This window comes from Macaca fascicularis, chromosome 5, assembly GCF_037993035.2.
Source record: "Macaca fascicularis isolate 582-1 chromosome 5, T2T-MFA8v1.1".
Taxonomy (NCBI): Eukaryota; Metazoa; Chordata; class Mammalia; order Primates; family Cercopithecidae; genus Macaca; species Macaca fascicularis.
In genome coordinates, this window is record NC_088379.1 from 93,353,573 (window position 1) to 93,366,968 (window position 13,396).

At 35.5% G+C, this 13,396-nt stretch overlaps 1 protein-coding gene across 1 annotated transcript; it reads left to right on the top strand.

Moving 5' to 3' along the window:
* The first annotated feature begins 279 nt into the window (after nt 1–279).
* IBSP (integrin binding sialoprotein) lies at nt 280–10,071 on the top strand. Its single transcript, XM_005555379.5, has 6 exons — nt 280–333; nt 427–477; nt 573–650; nt 4,060–4,122; nt 8,227–8,385; nt 8,992–10,071. The coding sequence occupies exons 1-6, from the start codon at nt 280–282 to the stop codon at nt 9,541–9,543; spliced, it is 957 nt and encodes a 318-aa protein (XP_005555436.2). The 3' UTR covers nt 9,544–10,071.
* Nucleotides 10,072–13,396: the final 3,325 nt, after the last annotated feature.

A 13,396-nucleotide genomic window follows, 5' to 3' on the forward strand; every position in this document is an offset into this window, starting at 1 on the left:
AGGTCTTCCATTGACAAATCACAGAACATAGGTTAAAACCAAGTACGGAACTCATGATTATATAAACGGATAGGTTAAATCAGTTCTATGTTACTTAAGTGGAAGGAAGAGTTTGAAAATAAAAGCTATAATTTAGTTTTAATTAGTCAAAGTGATAGTTACACAGAAATGAAAACAAATTAAATACTTCATCTTTAAGTATGAGCAAAAAAGTTATGCACTTAGTTTTAATATTTTATTAACCTTACCACTTCATTAATTCCAGAAGCAATCACCAAAATGAAGACTGCTTTAATTTTGCTCAGCATTTTGGGAATGGCCTGTGCTTTCTCAGTAAGTTCTTTATCAAAAACCTACAGTTATTTTCAGTTTTGTCTTTTTATGTAAAAGAAAAATTATGTCACAATTAAATGTTCTTTAAAACAGATGAAAAATTTGCATCGAAGAGTCAAAATAGAGGATTCTGAAGAAAATGGGGTAATTAATTTTAGCATACTTCCTTGGCCTGATTATACTTGCTGTATATTTATTGTATATTAAACATGAATATATCATTGATTTTGTTTTTGCAGGTCTTTAAGTACAGGCCACGATATTATCTTTACAAGCATGCCTACTTTTATCCTCCTTTAAAACGATTTCCAGTTCAGGTAAATACAGAAATTCATTTTTCTTCAGTTTAATTTCTATTATAATTTAAAGGAGATCAAATTTATAAAACACCTAAATTCAACTCTCACTGAAATTCAGTCAGAAAGACTGCTTACTATAAGAAGTTTGTTTTTAGGGAAATAAGGTTTATTTTCTAAGTTCTCTTTTAAAGCAGACATATATACACATAGTAAAATCATTTGAGTCATTTGGGTACAGTCTAGAATGATATAATAAAAACAAACACTGTAGCACATCGAGCTCCGGTGTTTTTGCTAACTCACAGACAAAAGTGGACGGTTTTATCAGTTGTTGACCAATTCCATCAGTGATAAGGTCACTGGCTGTCCTATTACAGCTGATTCAAAACTGTCAGACAGCTGTTTACATGTGGCACTGCCGAGTCCTTTAATTGGTAGGGGAAAATTTGACTTCATAAACATCAGAGGTCATTATTTTTTAAAAACCTTGATAATCATTGGTAATTTCTGAAGATTTGCTTTACCTTAACCTGTGTGGGTCACTAGAGCAATATGTCATACACTGGAGCATAATTATAATGGTAAAACTGCAGAGGAAAAAGAGAAATTCATGACGTGCACGAAAAAAGCTTGTGAGAAAAACAAACCATCCCTTAAATTTGTAAACAAAAAGGAAAATAACTAAAACTAAAAATAAGAGTTTCCAATTTTGCTGGGTTACCTGTGAAGGGTGCCTTTGAAAACCAGAGGGTGTGGTGTTGATTTTAAATATACAACAAACTAGGATTGCACTGTTTTTAGTACTATACAGTTTGGGTTCAGGACACCAATTATGCACCACTTGACCCAGGACTCTTGAGACACCAAAAGCAGTCAGGATGCTGAAAACGATGCCTCAGCACAGTGGCTTGGCATTGCATCTTACCATATGCTGGGCTAATCCATCTCTAACCCCTACAATGATAGGAAATGATCATTTTAAAGTATTTCTAGAACCAGCATAATTATGGGGAATTTGTGTGGCCACAAAAATATGAGCATGAATGAAACAAGAGTTGTGGGTTTTCAGAATTGTATTCCCTTCTTTGGTTCACCTCAGGCCCATAAATAAACAGTGCTCATTTGAAAGTTTGCTTCGTTCTCTTTTTTAAACTAAATGGAAATGATAATAAATTCAAGTCTCTGACTAGCTCCTAAACTTTTCTGAAATATTAGGTACATAGAGATATTCATTCCCATCTGGATATTTTTACAGATATGTATGTATGGGCCAATTAAAATGTCCATAGTGAAGCAATATTCGGAGGCATTACAGTTCTCAATATTGATAGACCTGAGGTTTGTAGATCAAGGAGATCTTTAATATACAAATTTTTTCACAAATTATATGCAGATAGGCCCATCTCAACTAATGTAGAATTTGTAAGATGGTTGTTTTTAAATAAAATTATATACAATATATCTCCCAATCCAACTGTCTGACCTAGTATTCATGACCCATAATTCTACTTTACAAAATTTGATTTTCTTTAAGCATATTGTTAGGTATTTAGTGCCCAAGTTGTCACCCCAAAATACATTAAGCTGTATTGGCTTCGAAATTCATGTTTTCGTCAAACAAATCTGCATTTATATACAATATTTCTAAACTACCAAGTTACAATGAAATATATTATTTGGATTGCAAAGTTATCAGCAAGCTATCTACTATAGTTTATGTATCTGCTAGACTATAGAAATGAAAGTGTAAGTAAATTTAACATCCTAACCTTCTTAATTGAGAAAACTGTCTTTTTGTGATTCAAATGATATTTTATTAGTGTGTGAACTCATAGAAGGCAAGAACTTAATCTTATATTTCTTTTATCAGACTCATCTCAGCTATGATACAAGAGTTGTGGGTTTTCAGAATTGTCTTCCGTTTAAGAACTCTCATCTATCTGTGTAGACAGATGAAAGACTTCTTGGAGAATCAATTGGACTTACTAACAAATTGGTAATAAGGCATAAATGAAAGATAGGGAAAAAATGCCAAAGATTCAAGGCATTTCATACAGCTTTTAAAGTGTTCTCACTGTAGACACTAATCAAAGAGTGATGTGGTTGAGCTAGGGAGAAAGACAGAGGTGAAGGAGCATGTAAAGTGATTGAAATCCCCCCACTGAGAGAAACAGTTCTGATTGCATAAATATACTGTCCTCTATAATTAAGTTAACTAACAAACAGAAACAGTTCAAATATAATACTCTATTCACCCTAGAGGAAGGCACAACTGTTGAGGTCATGGCACTGGAAGAACAGGTTTAATTATTCTCTTTTCCATCTGAGGTTATTCCTGGCTTGAGGTGACAAGCATTCCCTTTCCTTGGGTGGATGATGTGGCCATCTGAAGAATGAGCCAGCAGGGACAGTCCCACAGGACCTGCACATGAATGTTGTCTCACATCTGATTTCTAACCTAGAAGTCAGAGATCCTTCTGCAGATATATTTTCTAAATGCAAGACACTTAACTGGGTCATCAGAATCAAAGCTAAAAATTGCAGGGAAGGAAATGATAGAATCTTAGGTTGGAATTTTCACTTCCTTTCAAAAAGTAGCAAAACTCATTAGTTTATAATTATATTTTTATATACAAAATCTTAATTTCTTCTCATTCAACACTGAACTTGTTAGAGGGATGTTGCTCTATACAACCTCCTAAATAATTAAATGAATAAATTTTTTCTATCATAAGTCTTTTACTTCACATGTATAAATTAACCTCATTTTAGTAACTGACTTTAATTAAATTTAAAGACACTAAAAATTATATGCAAATTAAATTTTGTTAAATTAAATGCTAATTTAAATTCAACAGGAGAGCTCACTATGTAAGAGAATCATCTATAGCAACTTTCATTTTATAGTAAGCTGAATGATTTCTTTCATGTTTTATAAATAAAATTTTAAAATGTTAACTATATCTTAGCCCAAGATCTGCCTTGAACCTGCTGGAGAAGTCACAACATTTTTAGGCTGCTGATTCATTCTCCATAAAATTTAAAAATTGGACCAGATAATCCACTTGTTCTCTCAAAGTTAAACAATTCTGTGATTCATTGCCCTAGTTTTTACATACAAAATGTTTCAATATATTGTCAATGCTTTGGAAGTTGACAAATGGGACATCCAATTCGTATCTTGATCATAGTAAAATGCCTATTTTTCTCTAACTTCATTTTGCATGTGTAATCTGTCTAATCTATCTTTCTCACATCAGTATGCAGTCTGTTCTTAGTAAACAAATCAATCAAGATAGTAATACTAATTAGATTGAGTAAATATTTGTGTGTATTTTATTGTGATTCAATTAGCAGGAAATTTAAATTGCTGTTGAATATATTTGTACACAGATAAGTGTATACATACATGTATATATATTTTTAGGGCAGTAGTGACTCATCTGAAGAAAATGGAGATGATAGTTCAGAAGAGGAGGAGGAAGAAGAGGTAAGGAATTCTGCAATCTTTTCATAATAAAGCATACAGCACAAAAAACAAATAGGAAACTAGTCTATTGCAGTCTGGACTCAGCAAATAGCCATTGTCACTTTACTAACTGCCCACAATATCCTATTTTGGATAAGTAGAATTTTATTTAGATTAGAATCCACTAACATGACCTGTTTAAAACACTATTGCAGTTTGGGGTTGAACTTACTTACAAATGGTGCTCAAAACCAAAAATGTCTCCCTTTTAAGTAGAAGTAGTATAAAATCTGATAAAAAGCAATGGAAGTAGTATAAAATCTGAAAAAAAGCAACAGATAGCATTACTTCTATTTAGGTGGATAGAACATGATATTAGAAGACAAATGAATAATAATCCTAAACTCAGTGCAAGACTTGTTTTAAGGACTGAACTTTAAAATTTAATTTACCAAGAGGGTAATATGTAAAAACTAGTTTATATCCTCTACAATATTATTGTGATTCATCAGCCTTTCATAACCCACAAAATAGGGTTATTCTTTTTAATAAAAATTTCAGGGTTGGTGTGGTGGCTCACACCTGTAATCCCAACACTTTGAGAGGCCAAGGTGGGCGGATCACTTGAGGTCAGGGGTTTGAGACCAGCCTGGCCAACATGGTGAAACACCGTCTCTACTAAACATACAAAAATTAGCCAGGTGTGGTGGCATGCACCTGTAATTCCAGTCACTCGGGAAGCTGAGACACAAGAATCGCTTGAACCTGGAAGGTGGAGGTTGCGGTGAGCCGAGATCCTGTCACTGCACTCCAGTCTGTGCAACAGATCAAGACTCTGTCGCAGAAAAAACAAAACAAAACAAAACAAAAATCATACGTCTTTTTGGGTAATAATAAAATTCATAGGTGTATAAATATCTTCCCATATAGTTTTACAGATTAGTGTAGTCCTGGGCTAAGATTCATCTACATGTCTTGGAAATTGTGCTACCATGTTTATAACTGACATTCTTACCTAAGGAAACATACCATTTAGGATGCATCTTCCTGCATAGTCAATTATAGCTATCCACTGGTTTGGGAACCTTTTAAATTCAGGTATTCTCAGGTGCTATTTATGAACAGACAATGATAATCAAAAATGGATCATGTATTAACAGCTATCTTGAAAACAAAATGGCGTGAGAACTTGAAAGGTGACGAATCATTAGTTTGGTATATTTTTAACTATAAAAGCAACATTTCCCGTATCATAATTTATACTGAAAGCTTGAAGGAAGGCCTTACAAGAATGTTAAGCCGGTACCAGGAAAAATGCCACCCACTAAATCCCACAAAATTTCTCCTGGAGTTCCACATAGCAATCTTACACAAGAACTAGGCTAGGGTTATCCATTTAGTTATAGCTATTTGCTGTACAGTGATTGTAAAATTGCCTTGTCAACTACATTTCCCAACTAGATTGCATATCTTTTGGGAGTGGCTCTTCATTCGTTGTTGTGGTGGTTGAGGATTGAGGAAGACTAGGACTTCTTTGGGGGTTCTGATGAAATCAAGTACACACAAAATTTTGCCAAGGATCTCTGAACATTTAAGGTCTCCCCAGAATGTATCTGCAGACACCTCATGACCGTAGGTTAAAATCCCTGCTTTGGAGAAGAGCCATGCTACCCAGTTTTATATCTTCTCATGCTGTCTAACATAATTTCTTATACATATATGTTGCCCAGTAAATATCTGGTGGTTTGGTTTTGAAACTTTAGAGGAATAAATGCAACAAACTTCGTTCATTAAAAGTAGTATGAGGAGAATACTTAGGCATATTTTCTATTTGGTGATCACACATTTTCTTTTTCCACTCCTAAACTATTTAGTCTCATAAAAGAAACTTTTATTGAAATATACATAATAAAATTATCCTAATTATACATCTCATTGAAATTTCAGAAATTGAACACATAAGTGAAACTAGCACTCATATCAAAAAGCAGTGCATGCCTTGTGTTCCATTCCATTCATTAACAAACTCCCACAAAAGACAACCACTATTAGATTACTTTGGCCTGTTTTGTATATTACAAATATAGGATCATACTTCATTTACTCTTTGTGTGTCACTTCTTCACTCTCAAATTTAGAGATTCATCCATGTTGTTCTGTAGTTGTAGATCATTTATTGTCATTGTCAGTATTTCATTATGTGAATGTACCAAAATGTGTTATTCTTCTGTTGATGGACAGTTGAGTAGTTTCCAAGTTTGGGTGATTACAAAGTGCTGCTATGAACTTTCTAGAACTTCTTCTGGTGAACATATACATAGTCATTTCTGGAGGCCATTTCACCCAAAGTGAAATTTCAGAGTCAAAATCTACTAAGGCATATATTCAACCTTAGATGGCAACCAGCTTTCCAAAACAGACGTACTCAGGTAAACTCTCACCATCAGTGTATGAGGGTTCCAGTTGCTCCACATTCTCACCAACACTTGCTTCTTTCAGTCTTGTTAGCCAGTCTAGTGAGTTGATAATATCTTTGTAAGCCCAAATTAGTGCTATTTTTCTATCCAATAAAATTTGTGAAGCCTCATACCCATCAACAGATTGACCTATTTTCCTATTTAACTTATGTGCAGTGGAACATCCTTAAATAAAGTATCTCAGAAAAGAAAAGGTGTTGTAAGAGAAAACGTAAAAGTTGGGATATTGGGCCTTTAGTGGTGACCCTGCAACCAATAAACTGCTGTCTATTTGACCTCATACGAGTCATATAACCCAATCAGATTTTTCAACTGCAAATAGTGTATTCTACTCTGGGGAACTTTCTAAGGATGCTAGCATTAATTTCTCCTTCTACCTCTGAAAGATCTGTTGGAATAAAGCATAAACATAAAACAATAAACAAACAGCACAGTGTTTGGGGGATATTTGACACAGTTAACTTGGAGATTGTTTGGGATATACTCTGGTAGTACTGCAACCCTTCACTGAAATAGTGAAACTTACAAATTTGATGAAACAAACATGTGGTGCTTTAGTCACTTTGTTCTAATAATAGGTAGGCTAAATATTTATTTGTTTGTTTGTTTTAAACTTTAAAAGTTATCACAATTTCTTAAAATGTATTGAAATGAATTCAACTTTGTTTTAATAATAGGCAGGCTAAATATTTATTTGTTTGTTTCAAACTTTAAAAGTTATCACAATCTCTTAAAATGTGTTGAAATGAATTCAATTTTCCAGTATTTGTTTAAATAAATCCTATATATAGGAAACCCTGACTTTTAATATTAGCTACGAATTACACTGAGATCAACTCAATTAAAAAACAATTGCCTCACAGCACAAAATAAAGGCAAAAGATGAAATATTAAAGATTATAATAGACATTCATTTGAAGAGTATTGATTTTTTAAAACACTTCATGCAGACTGGGTGCAGCGGCTCATGCCTGTAATCCCAGCACTTTGGGAGGTCAAGGTGGGCAGATCATGAGGTCAAGAGATCGAGACCATCCTGGCCAACATGGTGAAACCCTGTTTCTACTAAAAATACAAAAATTAGCTGGGTGTGGTGGCATGCACCTGTAGTCCCAGCTACTCGGGAGGTTGAGAGAGGTGAATCACTTGAACCCAGGAGGCAGAGGTTGCAGTAAGCCAAGATTGCACCATTGCACTCCAGCCTGGCAACAGAGCAAGACTCTGTAAAAAAACAAACAAACAAACAAAATCTTCATGCAATAATATATCACTAAGAATTTCTTGGCGTGTTTAGTTTCTTCTTTGTACAGAAAAAAATGATGTGTCAAATGCCTGAAACACAAATATTTTTTAATTGACAAAATACAAAGCAGAAATATCTAAAACATAATATAGTGTGGAGTAAGGAGGATTAAATAACTTGGAGTTGAGCTCTTAGAAGTGAGAAGTGCAAATGGCATAAGCGAAGGCAGGCTTTGAGTGACAGGCAGCTGAGGGATACAAAGTTTTTCCAAATAATAAACCTCCAACAAATGATTTACAAAGTTTTTCCAAATAATAAACCTCCAACAAATGATTCACAGCTCCAACAAATCTTGAGCTATCTTCCAGGTACAATAATTTTTCTTACTATGAATATTTCTAACAGGAGACTTCAAATGAAGGAGAAAACAATGAAGAATCAAATGAAGATGAAGACTCTGAGGCTGAGAACACTACACTTTCTGCTACAACACTGGGCTATGGAGAGGACGCCACACCTGGCACATGGTATACAGGGTTAGCTGCAATCCAGCTTCCCAAGAAGGTAACAGTGGAATTATTCCTCCAAAATGAAATTATTACCATTAATAATAATGGTAATATTCAATCTTTTTAAAACATTTTTACTGGAGTCTAAGGGTATCCTAACACTATACACATAACATTTTACACTATCTTTATTAGCTCATTAAAAAAGTGAGAGCAGATACACTTTTCCTATTTACAAATAAGAAAAGATCTTCTGCCAGACAAGTTCTCCTCCCATGTTATTACACTGACTTTTACATTATAATGGAAGACTAAGAACACACATCTAGGCATGGATAAAAGGTCCTGAGAGATACCATGACATTCCAGGGAAGAGAATTCCAAGACAGAGAAAGTGAGTAGCAAAACGATAGGAAGAATCTCCCCCAGGAAAGGCATTTTCTATAAATAATGGCACACTTTCCCCATCAAAACCCATGACAAAGGGATTTATCCTGAAGTTTTAAAGCCCCCAATCATTTTGTAAATTAAATTGGTCTTAATTCAAATAAGACGCCCAGAACAAGGCTGTCAGTATAGAATATTGTGTTGAATGAGTGATGGCCTTAAATTTTACATTTTTCACAGCTAGATTTGGGTTCTTTCAAACGTTTCCTTACAGGCTGGGGATGTAACAAACAAAGCTACAAAAAAGGAGGAAAGTGATGAAGAAGAAGAGGAGGAAGAGGAAGAAAATGAAAACGAAGAAAGCGAAGCAGAAGTGGATGAAAACGAACAAGGCATAAACGGCACCAGTACCAACAGCAAAGAGGCAGAAAACGGCAACGGCAGCAGCGGCGGAGACAACGGAGAAGAAGAAGGGGAAGAAGAAAGTGTCACTGGAGCCAGTGCAGAAGGCACCACAGCAACCGGAGGGCAGGGCAAGGGCAGCTCTAAGACAACAACCTCTCCAAATGGTGGGTTTGAACCTACAACCCCACCACCAGTCTATAGAACCACCTCCCTACCTTTTGGGAAAACCACCACCGTCGAATACGAGGGGGAATACGAATACACGGGCGCCAATGAATACGACAATGGATATGAAGTCTATGAAAGTGAGAACGGGGAACCTCGTGGGGACAATTACCGAGCCTACGAGGATGAGTACAGCTACTTTAAAGGGCAAGGCTACGACAGCTATGATGGTCAGAATTACTACCATCACCAGTGAAGCTACAGCCTGGGATGAATTCATCCATTCTGGCTTTGCATCCGGCTACCATTTTCAAAGTTCAACTCAGGAAGGTGCAATATAACAAATGTGCATATTATAATGAGGAATGGTATTACCATTCCAAATTTTCTGTAACTGCTTCTGCAAAGTAATAGGCTTCTTGTCTCTTTTCTTTCTGGCATGTTATGGAAAGATCATTGGAAATCAGGGCAATCTATCAAGCAGTACACCAGCTCATAAGATCAAATTCCATTGAATGGTTTGAGGTTGTAGCTCTGTGAATAGTAGTTTTTAACATGCCTGTACTATTGCTAACTGCGAAAACATACTCTTTGTACAAGAAGTGCTTCTAAGAAGAATTTCATTGACATTAATGACACTGTATACAATAAATGTGTAGTTTCTTAATCGCACTACCTATGCAACACTGTATATTAGGTTTGTCATCCTCATGTATTTTTATGTGACCTGTATGTATACTCTAATCTATGAGTTTTATCACAAATAAAAATGCAATCCTTCAAATGTGTTATAATTAAGAAAAGAAGTGAGAGACTCAGAACGGAAAAAGGTGAAACGAATGGAAGACTATTTCACTAAAGGAGAAAAGCTTATTTCCACTATGGTTTAAAACTAAGAGGAACTGTAAACATTTTCTTTTGGCTAAATCAACATAACTAAGACTTTACCATGCTTGTGGGTAGGGTTAGCCATATACATCAGGGGAATGAATGGCTCTTATTAGGGTTGCCAGATATAACAAACATATTGGATGCCTATTAAATTTGAATTTCAGATAAATAATGAATAATTTTTAGTGTAAGTATACCCCATGCAATATTTGGCCTTTGTGAAGTATTTTGGACATACTTATACTAAATAAATGATTCACTCCCTATCTAATACTCAGCTTTATTATATAATTATTTTTTGAGACAGAGTCTCACTCTATCACCCAGGCTGGAGTGCAGTGGCACCATCTCGGCTCACCACAACCTCTGCCTCCTGGGTTCAAGCCATTCTCCTACCTAAGCCTCCCGAGTACCTAGGATTACAGGCATGCACCACCACATCTGGCTAAATTTTTGTATTTTGAGTAGAGACAGGGTTTCACCACATTAGCCAGGCTGGTCTTGAACTCCTGACCTCAAGTGATCCATCCACCTCGGCCTCCCAAAGTGCTGGGATTACAGGTGTGAGCCACCATGCCCAGCCCTGATACTCAACTTTAACTGAGTGTTTTGTTTATCTAGCAATCCTACTTCTACTTGGCTTAATTTTAGCTGGGCAAGAGGTGGAATGAGGTAGAAAAAAACTCTTACACAACACATACACACAAAGAAGGGCTGATATATAAAGACTTAACAGCAAGTCACACCTTGATATAAACCTGAAATAAATTTAAAATGGGAGTAAAGAAGGAATGTAGATAGAAGAAGCAAGAAGAACAAAAATGCATTCACCTTTTAATTTATTAACTGAAAAGATGTTTTGAACATCTACAGAGCCAGAGAATGTTCACACATTGAGCATATGAAAATGAAGAATGCTGTCTTTGGTGTAATTTTAGTCTATTAGCTACCAGTTGTGAGACTTTCCATGCATCATGACATTCATTTTTTGTAACTTTTTTCTTATTATATCTTTATTCTAAAATTTGTTTCTCATATATTCAAACCAAAAATTTTAAAATATTCCAGCTGCATCCATGCAAACTATCACAAGAACAGAAAACCAAACACCGCATGTTCTCACTCATAGGTGGGAACTGAACAATGAGATCACTTGGACTCAGGAAGGGGAACATCACACACAGGGGCCTATCATGGGGAGGGGGGAGGGGGAGGGATTGCATTGGGAGTTATACCTGATGTAAATGATGAGTTGATGGGTGCAGCACACCAACATGGCACAAGTATACATATGTAACAAACCTGCACGTTATGCACATGTACCCTACAACTTAAAGTATAATAATAATAAATAAATTAAAAAAAATTTTTTTAAATATTTGGTTTTAAATAAATACATATTTTTTCCCATGAGTTGTGAGGGTATGGGTGGTATTCTGTTACATGGTGATTTGTGAGATTTTGGCGCACCTATCACCCGAGCAGTATACACTGCACCGTATTTGTAGTCTTTCCCTCGCCCCCTCCCACTCTTCCCACCAAGTCCCCAAAGTCCATTGTATCATTCTTATGCCTTTGCATCCTCATAGCTTAGCTCCCACATATCAGTGAGAACATACGATATTTGGTTTTCCAATCCTGAGTTATTCCACTTAGAATAATAGTCTCCAATCTCATCCAGGTCACTGCAAATGCTGTTAATTCATTCCTTTATGGCTGCGTAGTATTCCATCATACATATATATATACACCACAGTTTCTTTATCCACTCATTGATTGCTGGACATTTGGGTTGGTTCCACTTTGCAATTGTGAATTGTGCTGCTATAAATATGAATGTGTTCAAATATGCAATAAATATATGTGTGTTCAAATAATGACTTATTTTCCTCTGGGTAGGTATCTAACAGTGGGATTGCTGGATCAAATGGCAGCTCTACTTTTAGTTCTTCAAGGAATCTCCACACTGTTTTCCATAGCGGCTGTAGTAGTTTACATTACAACCAGCAGTGTAGAAGCATTCCATGTTCACCACATACGTGCCAACATCTACTGTTTTTTTTGTTTTGTTTTTTGATTTTTTGATTTGGGCATTCTTGCAGAAGTAAGGTAGTATGGCGTTGTGGTTTTGATTTGCATTTCCCTGATCATTAATGATGTTGAGCATTTTTTACATATTTTTTAGCCATTTGTATATCTTCTTTTGAGAATTGTCTATTCATGTCCTTAGCTCGCTTTTTGATAGGATTTTTTTTCTTACTGATTTGTTTGAGTTCGTTGTAGATTCTGGATATTAGTTCTTTGTCAGATGTATAGATTGTGAAGATTTTCTCCCACTTTGTGGCTTATCTGTTTGCTCTGCTGACTGTTCCTTTTGTCGTGCAAAAGCTCTTAAGCTTAATTAGGTCCCAGCTAGTTATCTTTGTTTTTATTGCATTTGCTTTTGGGTTCTTGGTCATGAAATCCTTGCCTAAGCCAATGTCTAGAAGAGTTTTTCCAATGTTATCTTCTAGAATTTTTATAGTTTCAGGTCTTAGGTTTAACTCCTTAATCCATCTTGAGTTGATTTTTGTGTAAGGTAAGAGATGAGGATCTAATGTCGTTCTCCTGTATGTGGCTAGCCAATTATCCCAGGACCATTTGTTGAAAAGGGTGTCCTTTCCCCACTTTATGTTTCTGTTTTCTTTGTCAAAGATCAATTGACAGCAAGTATTTCATTTATTTCTGGGTTCTCTATTCTGTCCCATTGGTCTATGTGCCTATTTTTATACCAGTACCATGCTGTTTTGGTGATTATGGCCTTATAGTATAGTTTGAAATCAGGTAGTATGATACTTCCAGATTTGATCTTTTTGCTTAGTATTGCTTTGGCTATGTGAGCTCTTTTTTGTTTCCATATGAATTTTAGAATTGTTTTTTCTAATTCTGCAAAGAATGATGGTGGTTTTTTGATGGGGATTGCATTGAATTTGTGGATTGCTTTTGGCATATTGATTCTACCCATCCACGAGCATGGGATATGTCCCATTTATTTGTGTCTTCTATGATTTCTTTCAGCAGTGTTTTGTAGTTTTCCTTATAGAGGTCTTTTGACTCCTTTGTTAGGTATATTACTAAGTTGTTGTTGTTTTTTATTTCTTGCAGCAATTGTGAAAGGAATTGAGTTCTTGATTTGATTCTCTGCTTGATCACTGTTGGTATATAGAAGAGCTACTGAT

Excerpts from the sequence above, each read along its gene's own strand:
- IBSP (XM_005555379.5), top strand. The coding sequence starts at position 280 with ATGAAGACTGCTTTAATTTTGCTCAGCATTTTGGGAATGGCCTGTGCT. Across the intron at positions 478-572 it reads AGGATTCTGAAGAAAATGGG|GTCTTTAAGTACAGGCCACG; the intron begins GTAATTAATTTT and ends TTGTTTTTGCAG. Across the intron at positions 8,386-8,991 it reads CAATCCAGCTTCCCAAGAAG|GCTGGGGATGTAACAAACAA; the intron begins GTAACAGTGGAA and ends GTTTCCTTACAG.